We start from the raw sequence: 18,749 nt of genomic DNA, 5'->3' as shown, positions 1-18,749 counted from the left end.
CAAAGTGTACGGCCATATGATTTCCGCGATGCGGAAAACAGCAACAGAATCGCGAAATGCATACTAATGGAATTAACTGCACAACGCGGAATGTCATGAAGTTGGCAGGTTTTGGATTCAGTCATTTTAAAAACCCATTATAACTCATTAACCGGCAAATGAAAGGACAGAAATGCGCGAAAACATTTCCCTTTTGTGTAATGTTGGACTTAAAGAAAGGTTTGTATATACGTCCATTTCTCGTCATGCATCGCAAACAATGACAAGCGCCTCATCAGACTATAAGCAGGTTTATAGCCCGGAACACAGCAGACGAAAGAGGTACATTATACTTTCTTGCACGCGCACATCTGCACCACTTTGAATATTTACGGTCAGGCACGAGGGTTCATGAAGCGCGCACACAGAGAGCAGTCAGCACACGCGTGATAACTAAACTTAAGTTTTCTTTCTTGTCTAAGTGAACATAAACAGCTGGATGTTTATCAGTATATTGAAGCAGAGCAGTTTTAAAGCTGTCTTGTGTCTTAAAGTGACAGACAGTAACCTGGTGCTTTCTGTGTCAGAAATGTTTATTACACACCAAAAATTAAAATCACTCCTTAATCTTAACTGTACAAGCTTCTGCAGCTCCACATTTAAAATCGTACAGTGAGGACTGTGCAGTGTTTTATTTGTATTTTTTGCTTATGTTAAATCATAGATTCTAATAACTAATATATTTACATTTATTACAGATGCCTGAAAAGTAAAACAAGATGAGTATAGTCTTATGATTAAAAGAAAAAACTAAACATTTGCTTGTCAGAAGCATTGTTTTAGTGACAGCCAAAATACATTGGCCTATATGTTATTTTAAATAAAACTTTCAATAAATTTTTGTTAAATTGTATTTTAATGTTCTTAGATAAAAAAAAAGTTTGTCTGCAGAAGAGCAAAGTCCTGCACACAACTTGGTACAATGTTTAAGAGGTTTTAAATAAACAGTAGCACAGCATCTTTCTTTGGTGCTATTAAAACCACCACAACAAGCCTGGATGTAGCTCTTTTATTATATACTAATGAATCGCACTTTAAATCGCGAATCGCAATTTTTATCAGAAAAATCGCAATTAGATTTTTTCTCCGAATCGTGCAGCCCTAGTACCACATCAGAGTTTCTACGAACCTAAATATCTTTACATATTTGTTCGTTCTTTTCATAAAGCTACCGAGCATATTCAGAGCATATCATGGTGCTTTTTATAATACATTGTCCTTTTAATAGCTTGACAGTAACAATCACAGGTAACGCACAGTATCGGCCCTGTTAGTCCAATACCCGATAATACAAAAACGGGCCAGATATCGGATCGGTGCATCCCTACTAATGATGTCACAAATATGCTAATGAATATGTCAAAAATAGAAATTCTAAATTGAATCGGTACCCTTTTAATCAATTCATGAGGATCCAAAGATTCCCGCCCTAATATATAGTATCCTAAAACCTGTGGTTTAGCATGTGGTAGGTCTGAGATTTCCGCTCTCACCCGCAGTGTGTGATGCTCCTGGGCCAACAGGACAGAAACACGCTCATTTAGAGACACCACTTCCAGGAAACTCCCCCATAATGCCATGAGCAGAGAGCAGAGCTGGGCCAAATTCATGTTCACTAGTTCAGCGAGCTCATCTGGGCTCTCCACCTTCTGCTGAAAAGTATGATAGACACACAAATGCAGATTAAAATTCATGAATAATGAGATGTTTGGCAAGAGATCGGTTTTCATTTATATCTTTGTACCGTTGTCTACACGGACATGTCAACCTCACTGATGGGACTGGATTGCTCTTTAATTACTGCTAGTTTTCAGCTGTTGTCTTGGCTTTCCATGCCTTTTTGCACATCCCTTTCTTCATGCGTTCAATATTTTTTCCCTGTGTAACATTATTACACATAACTTAATTTCTGAACTTATTTGTTTTGGTTTCTTTGTAGGTATGGATTTCATGTCAATAGCACCTTTGGAAATATACAGCGGGGAAAATAAGTATTTGACACATCAGCATTTTTATCAGTAAGGAGATTTCTAAGTGGGCTATTTACACAAAATCCCCCCCAGATGTAGTCATCAAACCAAATATTTTATCCATACAAAAAAATCTGAACATTTAAGTATACAAGTTGAGTCATAATAAATAAAGTGAAATGATACAGGGAATAAGTATAACAGATATAACTGATTTTTGAAAATCTACTCATTTTGACTCATTTTGCCAGCATGTGTCACATATATGTGCTCAGGAGATTGTGATTGACTGTTAATTGTGGGGTGCAGGAGAAAGAGATTATTTTACTAACGCACATGAACAATGTCAGATTTCTTCACCACAAGTGGTCTACTATGTATCATGGCACAATATAAGATCATTTTATACAAAATGACGAGACCTTTATAATTTTTGCAATTATTTTGCGATTAAATAACGAATTATGCAGCATCACAAATAACTTTGTTATTTTTGCGCTTCAAAAAACTGGAGGGACTTTCTAAAAGTATAAATTGGGCTTTAGTGTTCTGCATTTTCAATTGCTGAGTTTCAATTTGCTTCTGGGCAGTTTTGTATCTACAACAGTTTGTACAGCAGAGCAACATATCACAATTTCAAATGCATACATAATAAGAAATCTATGAGGCATGACTATGGCCCCTAAATTCCCTTTACATACCTTGACTTGTTCACATAGATCATGAAGACGTGCCTCCACATCAAGTTCCTCTAAACAAGGGGGAAAAGTCAGAAAGTGAGAATGAATCCTACAGCACCAGCATGAAGAGATAATGAGTGAGAAAAGAGATCTTTTTGAAGAGCCTTTGATTGACAGCACATGAAAGGAAACTAAAGGAAGAACAGAAAGTAGGAACACCAGCAAAGTTCAAGAAATAAGACTGATCCAATGTCAGCCTGAAATCTGAGATGCTAGAAGGACTGAACTAAAAGCACCCTCAGTGAAAGACGTTTGCCAGTGACAAACGTTCAGGTCAGGGGGAACAGAAGAAAGGACAAATGAAAGGCAAGAGGCATGTGGAGTGGAGCCGAGGGTCGGTTTTGGAGGGACGTACCTATGTAGACGTGTCTTTTGCCTGAAGGGTAAGGTCTTCTGAGAACTCGCTCATAAAGGACCTGCATGCTGGGCTTGGCTAGTGGTGGAATTGCACATATAGGTACGTTTAAAACTGCTGTTTGAACTTAAAATGAACCCTTAAATACATGCAAGTACAGTCACGTGCCACATTCATTTAGATGCAGCAGAGGGTGAGAAGTTTAGAGTTCAGCATAGAAACGTCAGTTCTGAGGTCCAACATACCAAAATGAGTGACAGAAGAGTCTGCATGCCAATACATAATAAGAAAGCGAGGGTTGTACAGCGAGGGGTGTACAGAGTTGTCAATCCTGCTTCTGGTTGGCACTGTTTTGGTTTTTGGAGCGATATTCTGCAGGGTCAGTGGCCCTCCAGGAGCACGACTGGAAACCCATAGTGTAGATATTAGATATTAATAATCATTTAATATTAATAGCTACGTGCGGAAAAATAGGACACATCTGTTAATCAGAAGTGAGTGTGTGCATTAGTTTAAACCAGTTACATGAGTTTTTTACTATGAGCTCTGATGAGATACTGGAGTGATGCACGTTAAAAAACATGACAAACATTTAAAGGAAGTAAGGTGAGTGATGGAAGAAAATCAATTCAAATCTTTAAAAAAAAAATAAAGAGTCAATAACTACATGCAGCACAATATTCACATTAAGGAACAATATTAATCATATTAAGATACATTGTTTCAATATCAAATGAGGCAAATAATAAAGCCTTAAAACAACGGCTAAAATAAAGTCATGCATACCACAGATTTAACTCTTTCACCGCCATTGACAAGTTAATTCGTCAATTAAGAGAAAACGCTTCACTGCCAATGACGAGTTTTTACGGCAATCCATATTTCCGCTATTATGCACTAGGTGGTGCTCTTACCCAACTTATAAAACACTGAAGCATCCACTGATCCAAAAACAGTAAAAACTGTGTGTATGTTTTGAACATCACTCTGAATCTGATCTCTATCAAAAGTCCTATCAAAAATGCAATTATCTCAAAATGTGGTATTTTTGAAGAAACCTACCCATACATTAGAGGTCATAAAAAGAAAACAAAAGAAGAAAGGATGAAAGATTTTTTTAAAAGCAGAGGGTCTTTTCTTTTATTTGATATATTGTATGATCATATATTTGAAGAAAAACAATTCCTGGAAGGCATATAACTTTTGTGAAAATCATAAAAAATTCTAGCGCTTTTTTTTTTTAACGCTGGCGGAGAAAGAGTTAAAGCATCATGCACAATGCAATACAACCAATTTATAAAGAACAATGAATAACTGAATAAATTAAGATACACACAAGTAAAATATAAAACTAAAATAACCCTAACAAACTTGGATAAATGAGGTTCTGTTTTTTGGGCATCTAGTTGAGGGTCATACCGCTGAGAAACATCAAGCTCATTGCTCATTTTTTCTGTCAATGAAAGGTGCTGATGCATTTTGCACAACTGTGGTACAAACAATTCTCAAAACTTTCTACCGAATGACAAACTGATCTATTCACCACCCCTAAAAGACATCTAAAACCCGGCTGCTAAACTTAATTAGGAAATTGAAGTCAAAAAGTTCTTTAATGGAGCAAAAATCTGGCGTTGATGAAATATTTAATATATTGGGGAAAAGAAGGCTTATGCTAAACCTAAAACACTACAGCAATTAGCTACCTAAACGATCTGAGACATACCTAATGCTACCTAAATGATCTGATGATGGCGGCATACCTAGCTCCATTCGCTGGGAAGATGGCAGACTCTTGGTCAGGGACGTCAGGTAACAGAACAGGCCCCGATATGCCCGTAGCAAACTGGCACACATGATCTGGTGCAGGGTGAATGCGTGTTGTAGACACTGATCTGAAACCATGAAGGTCTTCCCCTGTAAACCATGAGAAAGGGCTTGATCCATTACTGAATGAACTGCAGGACTATTTCATTTTTATGACCAATATGCATTTGATATTGAAGGGAAATGTCACCTATATGTGAATTATATATATTAAATAATACTGAATTACACGTTTCGATTATTTTCATAATCGATTAATCGGGTGATTATTTTTCGATTAATTGCCTAATCAGATAAAAACAAACATTTACTCAATAAGATTGTTTACTTATTATAGCGAAGTAAGGCATTAAATTACACAATGTTTCGATTATTTTCATAATCGATTAATCGGGTGATTATTTTTCGATTAATCGCCTAATCGGATAAAAACAAACATTTACTTAATTAGATTCTTTACTTATTATAGTGAAGTAAGGCATTAAATTACACAATGTTTAGATTATTTTCATAATCAATTAATCGGGTGATTATTTTCCGATTAATCGCCTAATCAGATAAAAACAAACATTTACTTAATTAGATTCTTTACTTATTATAGCGAAGTAAGGCATTAAATTACACAATGTTTCGATTATTTTCATAATCGATTAATCGGGTGATTATTTTTCGATTAATCGCCTAATCAGATAAAAACAAACATTTACTCAATTAGATTCTTTACTTATTATAGCGAAGTAAGGCATTAAATTACACAATGTTTCAATTATTTTCATAATCGATTAATCGGTGATTATTTTTCGATTAATCGCCTAATCAGATAAACAAACATTTACTCAATTAGATTCTTTAGGCATTAAATTGCTAGTGTTGAAGTGTCCTTTAAAAAGTACAAAAGCCAAACACTACTAAAGAGATTTACTAATATAATATTTTTATACTTTTTTACATTTTTATTTTTATACTCAAATAAAAAAGTTTGTGCAGCCTTTGAATAGTAAAACATCTTTAAATGTCAAAATATAAATACACAAAACAAATTGAGTCTTCTGGGATGTGCTGGGGAGGTAAATTTGCCACAGATTATTAAACTCCTTTTAATCTTCAACTTCAGACCTGGATGAGAATTAACATTATTCATTATTAACAAAATAAATAAGCCATTATGATATGAAAGTGACATACATGCGTTGTTGATAAAAAACTTGATTTTCCCCTTACTTTAAAACAGTTGCTTGGTTTGTAGTTTATACAATTTTTTTATGAAAACCTCACAACAATTAAACAAATACACACTCACTTATATTAAAGGACGGAATTAAACATTTATTTAACAGCAATCGTTTGCACTTTTGCTTCCATCATTGTCCTATCAGGGTTGCCAGATCCACTAAACAAAACCAGCCCAATAGCCATTCAAAATTAATCGAAAAGCTTCCCAATTAATATTCACAGCTAAAATACCAATGAACCAACTAACCAAATTCTTCATATCTAACCTGCAGTCCGACATTGGTGCAGGAGCATGTGATGTTATAGACCAACTAACAGATTTTTATTGATTAGTTGTTGCAGCCCTATTTTAAACTTTTCCTTTTTGCTTTTCAGCAAAGACACTCCTGCTTTCGCTTAACAAGTTCATAGATCGTTTTACATCATCTGGCACCTACTATATAAGGCAACTTAATGTGACCGAGCTCTGTGAGAATGTGATGCCGTAATGTAAAACATCGCATCTCAGCTACAGTAATAACTCAAGCTGTTCAGTTACATAAGCATCTCTATTTATAACAAGCGTTAAAGCTTTCAATGATATCAAGACAGAATAACTGCCTCCGGAACTTTCCCTGCAAATGCAAAGTCAGCAAGGTATTTGGACTAAAAATAAACAGCACTCATTAGCTTGAAAGAAAAGCATTTAAAAGCAATAATTACAAAGTATTATCTAAATGGAAAGTAACTTTTTATCTCATGCATATTGGAGGTTGATTTGCATAGGTAAGGATGCGTTTATGTCCGTGTGTGTTCTTACGTCTGCTGATAGCTGTTTGACGTAGGTGCTGCCAAACACCACAGACTCCAGTAGTGGGATGACGGAGTCTTTGCTCTGCGCCGGAGCGTTACGATTTAGCCAGGTGCTTTTTACTGGTCGTGGAAAACTGAAAGGAAACACATTGACATGACAGTCAAAGAAAGCACACACTTCTACTGCTACTTTGAATATTTACATGTCATAAACCTTAAAAGAAAATAATGTGAAGAATAACATGATACTATAATAAATGTTTTGATATTGACAAATAAGATGCTGTGAAGGACAGAATTATCAAGGCCAAACAAATAAAAACAACCCATGTGTTTAGCGCTGACCTGATCAGAGGCTGATGCAGAGCCACCAGTGAAGCGTGGACGGTGGCCGAGATGACGGACAGGTGGAAGTAGTCGAACATGACATTGACATGCTGGTGGATGCCTCTGTGAAGGCTAAAGTGCAAGCGTAGCGATCGGCTGCTAATGCTTTGGAGAGAACCGGGTTCATCGGGCCTGATCGTGGACAGAAAACAATGAGTTTCATATTCTGCTGTATGACAAACCATCACTCCTGAAACATTTGTTGTAGGCAATTTATCTAAAAGGGACCTAGTCTAGCTTGACCTTTTCTATCAATTTACAAGTAATTTGACATTTTGGGGTCTATCATGATTATAAGCAGATTTACTGAAAAGGTTGAGGAACCCACAAGCTTGTATACCACAAGCTACATTTTTTATTTTTACATACGTGTAGTCTCCATCCGTGAAGAAAAGGTCCAAAGACAGCTGAAAGTCCATTTCATTTAAAGACTCTTCCACCTGCATGAAATAATAAACCATCAGCATTGATAAAGACGAGAGACTCGTATTGTGCTTGATATTTAAAGGATAAAGACCCTCTGACCTTCTTTGCGTCTAGCAGCATCATCACTTTGAATATGAGAACGTCGTTGACTACAATCTCCTCATTTTTGTAAAGGATCTGGAAGGTTTTGCTGCAGAGGACATCATCTTGAACCGACGCTGGGAACGCCAGATCCGAACCTGCAACAGAAGTCTATACGTCACATGACCTATTTTGTTTACGCCACCATATTGGCAGGCAAGGACATCTGGGAGCGAATATGAAATGAATGGCACCAGCGATAGTTTCATGGCAACAGAGTTCACTGCGGACTTTAATTCGAAAGATATAAATATGTACATCCAAAACTTAATAGATGAAACATAACAGATCCTTATAATGCCTTTTAACAAGTATCAGCACAGTTATTTTCCAAATTTTCACATTTACTATTAAAGGAATAGTCTATCCTTTTTCCATATGAAACTATGTTATTACCTTAACCAAGAAGAGTTGATACATCCCTCTATCATCTTAGTGCGTGCACGTAAGCGCTGTGGGTCGTGGCGACACTTTGATAGCATTTAGCTTAGCCCAATTTATTCAATGGTACCAAACAGATATAAAGTTAGAAGTGACCATCACATCAACGTTTTTCCTATTTAAGATGAGTAGTTATACGAGCAAGTATGGTGGCACAAAATAAAACGTAGCGCTTTTCTAAGTGGATTTAAAAGAGGAACTATGTCGGAGCCTATGGTGTAGTGGGCAGTGCTCCGACATATGGTGCAGACGCACTCTCGGCGACCCGAGTTCGAATCCCGGCTCGAGGTCCTTTGCCGAACCCGTTCCCCTCTCTCCACCCTATACTTTCCTGTCCTCTCCTATCACACTGTCTATCTAATAAAGCCACAAAAAACGGCCCAAAAAACATAACTTAAAAAAATAAAAAAAAATAAAAAAAAAATAAAAGAGGAACTATATTTTATGGCGGAATAGCACTTTTGGGAGTACTTCGACTCGGCGCATTAACACTCTCCCTCTCCCTGTCATTATGAGAGGGAGAAGGGGAGCGGATTTTTCAGTCGAGTCAAAGTACTCCCAAAAGTGCTATTCCGCCATTCAATATAGTTCCTCTTTTAAACGCACTAAGATGATAGAGGGATGTATCAACTCTTCTTAGTTAAGGTAATAACATTTTAATATGGAAAAAGGATAGACTATTCCTTTAAACATTATAACCCTTGTACAACATGTTGATTTATTAAGGTTTGTAAGGTATAAACAGTCTGGTTTAAAATTATTATTCAAGAACTATCATCTTAACCACAAACTAAGCATCTGTTTTAAAGTAAGGGGGGATATTCAGGCTAGAGGTCTTCTCGGGTCCAAATAAATGTACCAGACACGAATCACTTTATACCTGAACCCGACGTGCATCATTTTTTTTAAAGAAAGATCCGACCCAAGACAAACCCGAGAAAATTAGACCCGAGTCCGACCCGAACCAGTGGCATTTTTTTTTAAACCCGACTGGACCCCGAATGTAAACGGCACCGCCCACGTGTGTGCAGTCCCCCACGCAGCACTCAGACATAAACCCCACTGGTCTCGCAACCAATTTGGCGACATGCTCCATTTGTTTTACTTTGTTATCTGAAAACGACAAAATGTAACCGTTAAAATGTCTACATTTAAAATTGACTGACATGTCTGTCTTAACGAAAATTAACCTACCGCCAGCCACACAATGTCGCAAGCTTTCTTGGCAAACAGAGGAGAGGTTTGAAAAGGACATTGACGCACACACACGAGAGAGTTCGGATCTTCTCAGGTCCGTTCGGCAATTTTAAATGACCCGAGACCCGATGCCGCTAAGATTATACTTGACCCGTGTCCGAGGCACACGTGAAACTTTTAGACCCGAATCTGATTGGGTCTCAGGTCGGACCTCGGTTTTCATTCATGTCATATCATTTTCATGCAAGTCAAAACTGTGAAATGTCACAATTAACTTTATTAAAACAACGTATTATAAAAAAAAAATTAAAGACAGGGTTGCACTCCTTTATGAAAATTTTACAGCTGAACAACATGCGAGCTGGTTGGAAAGCTTACGTCTGTCTTTAGTGTACATTTCTGATCTTCTGTTGAAAAAAGGTTTATATCAGACCATAACCATATAGACGGCATTGTCTCCTCCCTTATCCCACAGGGAAAAATACAGATCTATACCCAAAACTCGATATATGCCACCAGCCCTACCTCAAAATGGCAGTAAATTTGCTCAAGACTGCATTGCAAAATTTCATATATAGCACAGTTAAATAAAGCCACATATATTTTTGTTGTTATTCCAGGACAGTTTGTCAGCCACTTGGTTTCTCTATTTTTCGTTTACATGTAAACCTCTGAAAAGACTTTTACCTGACTTTTTGTTTTACCTGTGGGATGCAGCAGACTGGCTTCCACCCTCTGCGGTACCCGCGGTGGTACTTTCATACTGGCTCGGATCTGATAAAACCTGTTCACATAACCAAGAAAACAACTATTAGACACACAGTTTCATAAAAAGCACAACAATTAACCAACAAAACCACTAGACTTTTGTAAATTGTATCATATTTTCCATCCCTCTTCGTCTCACCCAATACGAGCGGAGCCAAAACGACCCTCTCTGAGGACTTAAATTACAGTAAGGAGATAACGGTCAGCAAAAAACTGATATTTATTTACTAGAAGAGGGAAAGGAGACGTAGATGTCATACAAAAACACAACCTAACATCATGACACAAAACCAAGTTAACTGTGACACACACAACCATCCTTCATTTTGATAGCAGAACTATTTTAAAACCCAAGTTAGAAATGAAACATACACCCGTTTCTCGATTCTCAACTCATTCTGTGCAAAACCAAGCTGCAAGGTCAAGTCAAAACCTGGCCTATAAAATCTTTCATCCTTACTGTGGTTTTAAGACAAGAAGAAATCTTATGCCCTATCAGTGCCTCATTTCTATTCATCAGAGCTCATCTGAATAAACCAGATACCCTGATCACATCAGAAACCTGGAGCACACTGCTGTATCCACATGGCTTGTGTTTATATCCTGTACTCTGCCCTTTCATGCATTCACAATGACAGAGAGGAAGTTCAAACAACTAAAACAAAGCAGCACTTATCCTTCAGATGAGAATATCATGTGGTGCTCATGTGGGGTAAGGAGATGGGTGAGAATACAATGCCATGGCTAAAACAAAGATTCGAAAAGAGGAACAAATAAGAAGTCCTCCCTGCAGTTGCAATGATGGTTACGATATGCTTCATGTCTCACAGCTGAGCAAACCCAACCACTCGCTGTTTTAGTCGGACTGGGGCAACAATGCCAACAAACGTGGAATTTTACCCCGAGGTCGCAAACTGCCATGTTGACAACAGATGACCTCGTAAAGCAGTGCCGACAGCCCGAGATTTACTTCTTTACTTTGAAAATGTCCCTTTAAAAGTATATATATGCTCATTTTCCAGCTCCCCTAGAGTTAATCATTTGATTCTTACCATCTTGAAATCCATTCAGCAGTCTGGCGCTAGAACTTTTAGCATAGCTTAGCACAATCCATTGAATCTGATAAGACCATTAGCATGGTGCTAATAAATAACGAAAGAGTTTCAATATTTTCCTATTTAAAACTTGATTCTTCTGTAGATACATTGTGTACTAAAGGGGGTCGCACACCAGACGCGCAGCTGAGCGCCGCGCCGAGTCGTGTCTAGGACAACTTGGAGGTATCGTAAACTGGAAGTGCACGTTAAATAGTGCAAGCTTCGTCAGATAGCGTTTTTTAGAACGACGTGGCGCTGCCCGGCGCTCAGCTGCGCGTCCGATGTGTGACCCCCTTAAGACCGACTGAAAATTAAAAGTTGTGATTTTCTAGGCAGATATGGCTAGGAACTATACTCTTAAACTGGCGTAATAATCAGTGACTTTGCTGATGTAACATGGCTGCAGCAGGCGTAGTGATATTACGCACTGCCCGAAAATATCCCCCTTGGTTACTTTCAATGGCAGGGGACTATTTTCGGGCAGTGCGTAATATCACTACTGGCAGTGCGTAATATCACGTGATGTAACTACAGAAGAGTCAAGTTTTAAATAGGCAAAAAATATCAAAACTCTTTGGTTATTTTTTAGCGTGATGCTAATCGACTAATCAGATTCAATGGATTATGCTAAGCTATGCTTAAAGTGGTAGCGCCAAACCCGGAGATCAGCTGAATGGATTCCAAAACGGTAAAAATCAAATGTTAGTGCTTGGTTTACAATGCAGATGATCAATAAAAAAATAAAAAAACTTATTTATTTTTATTCAAATGGAAGGTTAGGTTACTTTACTCCTACAGAACCCCAGGAATAATACAATGCTAAACGATTATGTTCAAAATACAGCCGGTCATCAGGGAACTCCATGTGAAGAAACTGAACCTGTGACTTAATAAAATCCCAAAAGAAAAATGTTTTGATACTTTGCAGGGCTCACAAAATTTCAAAATCCCTGGTAGCCCTTCAGACAGGCACTCTTCAGTTTTTGGTAGCCTGAAATGAATGCAAGTGGCCCGAATAAAAAAGACATTACTTTTAATGTAGAATATTAAGACAAAACATCCATTAAAACACAAATAACACACAAATTACTATCATCAATACAAATATTTGCTTCTAACTGAACTGAAATATCTATAAACTTCATATCCTGAATCTGAAATATTAACGGAAGTCACAGATAAGGAAATGGCACTCGACGTTGTGGGCATAGAACACGGTTCCTCAATTAGTTCACCACAGGCCAAATTTTGCCAACACAAAGTCTATAGGGCCACTGACCACAATGCTTGTTCTGCTATTCTTGTTTTTGTTTTTCATGCTGTTGTTTTTTTAATAAACAAAAAATCTAGATTTGCATGTCAGCCAACTGCTCCTGCTCATCTCCGCACTGGGTATACTCACTATTTAATGGGTCACAAAACTCACAGTTTGGATCATACAATGTTTTTCCAGGTAAAGATTGGATTATTTTTTCAATCAGAAAAATATGGGGTCACCGGTTCAAGCCCCAGCTAGTTCAGGTGGCCTTTCTGTGTGGAGTTTGCATGTTCTCCCTGTGTCAGCGTGCAAGTTTGGCCCAAGTTTGGTCCCCCAACCTGTGTAACTTGTCTGAATAATAAACTTGTGTATGGATTAACCCGTTCTCACCATGAATATAGCCATAGATGCTGGAATGGCGTAAAGAATAAAGAAACAAAGAAAAAAGGGGCTACTGTCACTTTAGGAGCGAGTTCTGCATGGAGTCATATATCCTGTAGCCTTTTTCGTAATTCTCTTCATTGCACGTGCAATTTATATCACTTTAAAGCTTGCTGCGAGAGATTTCATTTTTACTTTAAGAGAGTAATGACTGACAAGATGATGTTGGAAGAAATTTTGCGCAACAGAACCAGATGATCAGTACTGATTGCTTCCTGTACAGTTCCGGAAAGAGAAAGTAAACCGCGAGTGCGCGTTCAAACGCAATTTAAATACTCGATTCCTGAATTAGATACACTATAATTACTCATCCAAATCTGTGAGAGAATGCATAAGCATTTAAATATATTTTTCCTCCCTATTAGTCAAGACAGCCCGACGGGCAGGGCGGAGATGCATTTCATAGCCTGAATGCAAGGCACAATGCCCTGGGATGTCGGACTAGCGATGTTGCACGCCCTGCTTTGGATCCAATTTATTCAAATTCAGCACAGCATTAAATTTGAGATCTTTAGTTAAGGACGTTCTTACCCTCTCTGGAACAGATCCACATTATAAAACTTGTGGAGCTCTATGGAGAACTCCACTGTGGCCTGCACCTCAGTCATGCTGGGATTCAAAGCTGGAGGACGGCCTGTCTCAAACAATCTGCAGCAAAACTGAAGAAGAACAGATATACACATAGATTAGTTGTGACATACCTGATGAAAAGACCAACATTTGCATAAATAACAGGCAAAACAACTATTTTTAGCTTAGAGAGGACAACTGGGGGACAGAAATCAGCATCATAAACCAGCAATGTAATACGATTATGTGATTGCAATGTTTGCAACACTTTACAAAGACATTATTGCATAAGATAAAAAAAAAAATAGTAGGCAGTGTAGATTACAAACCGTGCAGTATACAGTGAACACTACCACTACTAGTATACTATTCCAAACATAGCCAATATTTTTTTTCTTGGGTCAATAATGGCGAAATTAGAGTTGGGCCATTTTGACCAAAATTCATATAGCTGTAAAACCGATGTTTGAAAAAAATTCAGATTTTTTTTATTCAGTAAGTGTAAAATACTTTCACTGCACCAAGCAACTCTGAACCAAGTTTATGAGACAACTTTTCCAAGCTCTTGACATTTAAACCTCCCAAACAGCCGACATGCACGAGTTATAATAAAAGACCCAATGGCTACAGTGTACTATCTATGCTCTGAATCTTTAAGCACTGCCCGTGCCTGTCCTGAATAACCAACTGAATGGTTTTACACACCCCACAGGCTGTTGCAGAATGATTCACCATCTATTTGCAAATTACAGTTACACAGGGTTTATACAGAAATCCTTAAGTTAAATTTACTACTTTTTACTACCTTTTTTACTACCTTCAGAATATTTTTTAAAACCATCACGACACTGAATTGCAAGTGTTAATCAGCGACCTTTCTATTATTTACACAGATTTTGACATATATAACATACAAAAAAAGAATTAAAGTGAAAAAATTCTTCTGACTGAAATATTTTTCAGGCCAAGTCATATTCCTTTACCTAACACTTTATGTAGGCGAGAATAGCATTTTAAGGGGAGATTTTTTTTGCCATAAATTCCACATTGAAGTCTCATGTGAAATATAGGTAGCTGTAGTTTGCAGGGCAAAGGCGAAACAGCTAAATAACTCACTATATAAAAAGAAAACATGAATATCACCACCTTTAATGATTGTTTTATTAATTATTTATTAATTGTAAATGTATTTATTTTAGCATTTACTAATAATTTTTTAATCAAAGTTGAAACTGTTAACATTAGTGAATGCACCATGAACCACCGTCAATTACTGTAATGACATAAACAAGAATTAATTAATGCTTATATACTCTATATTTTTCATTGTTTGTTTGATATATAATGCATTTACTAATGTGAACAAATACAACTTTTTAATATCATATTATTCAGTAAACATAAACAAATAATCCAGGGTCTGTTCTGTTCACAAAACAGTTTACAGTCACAGCTCTAATACAGTAACGTTATGTATGAATACAAACCCTGAACGAGTAACTCGCGTCAAACTCGTGTAGAATTCGCACAGGATGTCTGTAACCATAGTGAATGTTGTTAATTGAATGACTGTACCTTTATCAACAAATTATTATGTTACAATAGAGGCAGCGCTGATCTGCTAGTTTATGCGCAATGTTTCTGCTGTTTACTTTCTCCTAAGACCTAAATGGTCGTGTTTATATGAGGATATTTGCAAAGACGGGATTTTTGAGGCATATGTGTTATTTAAGGCCAATAAAGCGGCAAAAATACGTCCAACACAAGCTCAATGAGAATCGAATGCGCGGCTTGCGTGCTCCTCTGACACAGAAACTGCGGACGCACTGTTGTTTGTGTTTGAATGGCTTAAAATCACCTGTTTTTAAACTGCTGTGCTTAAATATATGTACAAATGTTACGTTTTTGTGACCACACGCAAATGCAACTGCAAGAACCGACAGGTGGATGACATCAAAGTCCCGCGAGAGCATTTCGGAAGCAGTCTCCTCTTATGATTCCTCGTCAATCGCTCTCACAGGATTTGGATGTCATCTGCCTCTTGGTTCTTGTGGATCCACATGAAGTTTACCCACGAGTTAAACAAACCCGTTGTACCAGCCACTGGCTATATCAGCATAGCATGTAAAAGCGTGCCGCGGATGATCAGTAACGTGAGAAATCATTTACCCCCAAAATACAGGACCCCTTACGTTAGTCGTACTGTGCAAAGACACGCAATTACCTGTTTGGTTTTTTATCCCACGAACTGAAAGGCTTGCCAATCTTCATTATTTCGCTAAGCCAAGTCAATCGTCTTTTACACCTTTATCGATCTTCAAAACATCGGAGCCTTCCTGCATTATAAGTTTGACCATGCTAGCTGAAAAAGTTTTACCTCAGCTTAACGTGTCAGAAAAGTCAGAAAACCCGGAGTGGATCCGGTCCGTAGTGATTACAGAACGCTTCCAGCGGAGAGAGGAACGTGATTTGGCTCCACTTCAGGCTTTGATCACATCCCAGAGATGAAAGATCTTTGATTATTTGCCGAGATATGCAGGTGATTTGAACTAATGCTGCGTTCCAGGCAACCCGTAACCCGTAACTCACGAGTTCAAAACCACGCCTCACGACTCTGAACTGGGAGTACATCGATCTAGTACGAGTTCACGGGTGGGAAGTCACGGGTTTGACTGCCGTTCCAGTGCACTTTCACCGGTAGAAGGTTGTAAAAACACGAGTTACGGGCTGCCTGGAACGCATAAGGTCGTGAGTCGTGGTTTTGAAGTCGTAACTCACGGGTTTAAAAACCTGCCTGGAACGCAGCATAATTTCCAGGCATCATAACATTACAAAAGGCAATCGAAAATTTACTTCCTCGTCAGATGACGCTTACTACTTTTTACTACTTTTTACTGGCCTTAATTTGGCATAATTTAATTTACTACCTTTTACTACTTTTTACAACCCCGCGGAAACCCTGTTACAGCACTGTAGGCGTGATGTAAGATCCTGACACGTCCAGCACAAAAACTGATGCAAATACTCTGATAACAGTGGCCAGACCGACTCTCTGGAGGATTGCAACCGCTCCGCTGCATTATCAGGAGCTTTAGCTTTCATTAATACAGATTAGTAATAAAATTGATAGACCAACTGCAGGCGCCTGTCCCATACAAACCACCACAAATCCCCAACAAATCCACTATGGTGTGTTTGCATTACAGCCGATATGAACATAAAATGCCATTATATGCAAAGCAACCACTCTCCTGTCGCTGAATTCAGTGCCTGAGAAACTAAACCTGATATCACTGTTGTCCTACACCTTGGTATATGTTTATATCCTTGAATGACCTTCTTTTCTTTGCATTCTCTCTCTCTCTTAGATTTATAGAGCGCAACAGTCAGGTCACAGATTCACATTTAGTTTTAGTATGAAAACAAGTTTGTACGGGTGGTTTAAAGGTCCCATGTCACAAGATTTTTTTAGGATGTAAAATAAATCTTTGGTGTCCTCAAAGTGCGTATGTGAAGTTTCAGCTGAAAATACCACATAGATAATTTATTATAGCACGTTAAAATTGCCACTTTGTAGGTGCAAGCAAAAATGTGACTTTTTTTAAAATGCAAATGAGCTGATGAAATGCAAACACTGAACGCAATAATGGTAAACTCAATTGTGCTGTCAATTATTTTCTCTCTCTCTCTCTCTCTCTGCACTATATGGCAGTGCCGTGGTTGGATAGTGAAGATTAAGGGGCGGTATTATTATAATAAGATCCCCTTATGACATAATAAAGGGAGCAAAATTTCAAGGAGCTTTTTTTTACATGCTTGCAGAGAATGATTTACCAAAACTAAATTACTGGGTTGATCTTTTTAAAATTTTCTAGGTTGATAGAAGCACTGGAGACCCAATTATAGCACTTAAACATGGAAAAAGACACACCTTTAGGTATTGTATATAGAAGTCAACCGATACCTTTTTCTTTTCTATGGCCAATGCCAATTCCGATATTTAGAAATCAGGGCAGCCAATGGCCGATATATGATGCCGATTTTCTTGGCCGATTTTCTGTTTGTACGTGATAATTAAAATGTCCTCATCATAAGCAGATATTTTAAACATAAAAATGTCACTATTTAAGCCAAAGTTTTTAAAAAAATGATGACTGATCTTTCTGAAGAGTTTTACAACCTCCTCCACACCATGCATTTATCAGACACAGATATTACCTGACACTCTGTTGTTATCATTTCTTGCTCTTTGCTCTGTTTTTTTACCATGGCTTTTATTGCTTTGTAGGATAAAATCCTTCTTTAGTAGACCTGATAATTTATTTAATCATCATAAAGTTAACATAGTAAACGTCTATGTTTTTTAGTTTAGACTGTTATTAAGGGCAAATCTTTCTAAACACATTTACTTTCTCATTTCTGAGGCGCTATGGGTGACTGATGTCATGCTGACAGTGATGTCTTGTGGGTTCAGTGTTGGACAGATCAGTTTCAACCGTTCATTCAAACGAATCAGTTCAAAGGAGTCCGTTCGCAAATCGGATGTGTTGTGTGCCAATCCAGGCTGGGCAACGCAAAATCTGTTTTTTTTTTATATTCCAAAAATCTGCCAAATTATCGACCTCCAATTGTATACAATGTTTGCATAATGGATTAAATAAATAAGGAAAAATTTTTTTGCAACTACATCAGCAGTATGTGCCGTAGTCTGCTCGTGAACTACCAATGAGAACAAATTGTTGAATGAAATCGTTTGTTTTGTTTTGTTTTTTTGCACAAAAGTGTTCTCATTGCTTCATACTATTATTATTGAACTACTTATGGCACATGGACCTTTTCTCCGATGTCTTTCATTCTTTTCTGGGCTTGATTGTGAAAATAAAACTGCCAGACACAAGCCCCCCGGTTTTCATATAAATAAATCTAAAATGTGTTCTGAAGACAATCAAAGGACTTGGTGGTTTAGAACGACACAAGGGTAAGTGATTTATAACTAACCCTTTAATAAACATGTAGACTCCATGGGATTGAACCAACAACCTTTTGTGCTGCGAACACAATGCTCTACCA

General features: G+C 37.6%; 1 protein-coding gene across 5 annotated transcripts in view; it reads right to left on the bottom strand.

The window, feature by feature from the left end:
* Window positions 1-18,749, bottom strand: part of fam135a (family with sequence similarity 135 member A) — a 30,726-nt gene that overhangs the window by 10,921 nt on the left and 1,056 nt on the right. For 2 of the 5 annotated variants that reach the window (XM_065296024.1, XM_065296023.1), the window contains exons 3-12: window positions 13,641-13,768; window positions 10,250-10,329; window positions 7,866-8,005; window positions 7,710-7,780; window positions 7,299-7,472; window positions 6,961-7,087; window positions 4,865-5,018; window positions 3,105-3,182; window positions 2,711-2,760; window positions 1,533-1,691 (exon numbers count right to left, since the gene is read on the bottom strand). In XM_065296024.1, the coding sequence (XP_065152096.1) occupies window positions 1,533-1,691; window positions 2,711-2,760; window positions 3,105-3,182; window positions 4,865-5,018; window positions 6,961-7,087; window positions 7,299-7,472; window positions 7,710-7,780; window positions 7,866-8,005; window positions 10,250-10,329; window positions 13,641-13,717 (1,110 nt within the window). In that variant the 5' untranslated portion in view covers window positions 13,718-13,768. The remainder of the gene's footprint in view (window positions 1-1,532; window positions 1,692-2,710; window positions 2,761-3,104; window positions 3,183-4,864; window positions 5,019-6,960; window positions 7,088-7,298; window positions 7,473-7,709; window positions 7,781-7,865; window positions 8,006-10,249; window positions 10,330-13,640; window positions 13,769-18,749) is intronic. The other 3 variants (XM_065296025.1, XM_065296026.1, XM_065296027.1) reach the window with 3 other exon arrangements.

Source organism: Paramisgurnus dabryanus, chromosome 20 (assembly GCF_030506205.2).
Source record: "Paramisgurnus dabryanus chromosome 20, PD_genome_1.1, whole genome shotgun sequence".
In the NCBI taxonomy this organism is placed as follows: Eukaryota; Metazoa; Chordata; class Actinopteri; order Cypriniformes; family Cobitidae; genus Paramisgurnus; species Paramisgurnus dabryanus.
This window is presented reverse-complemented; position numbering and strand designations above follow the sequence as displayed.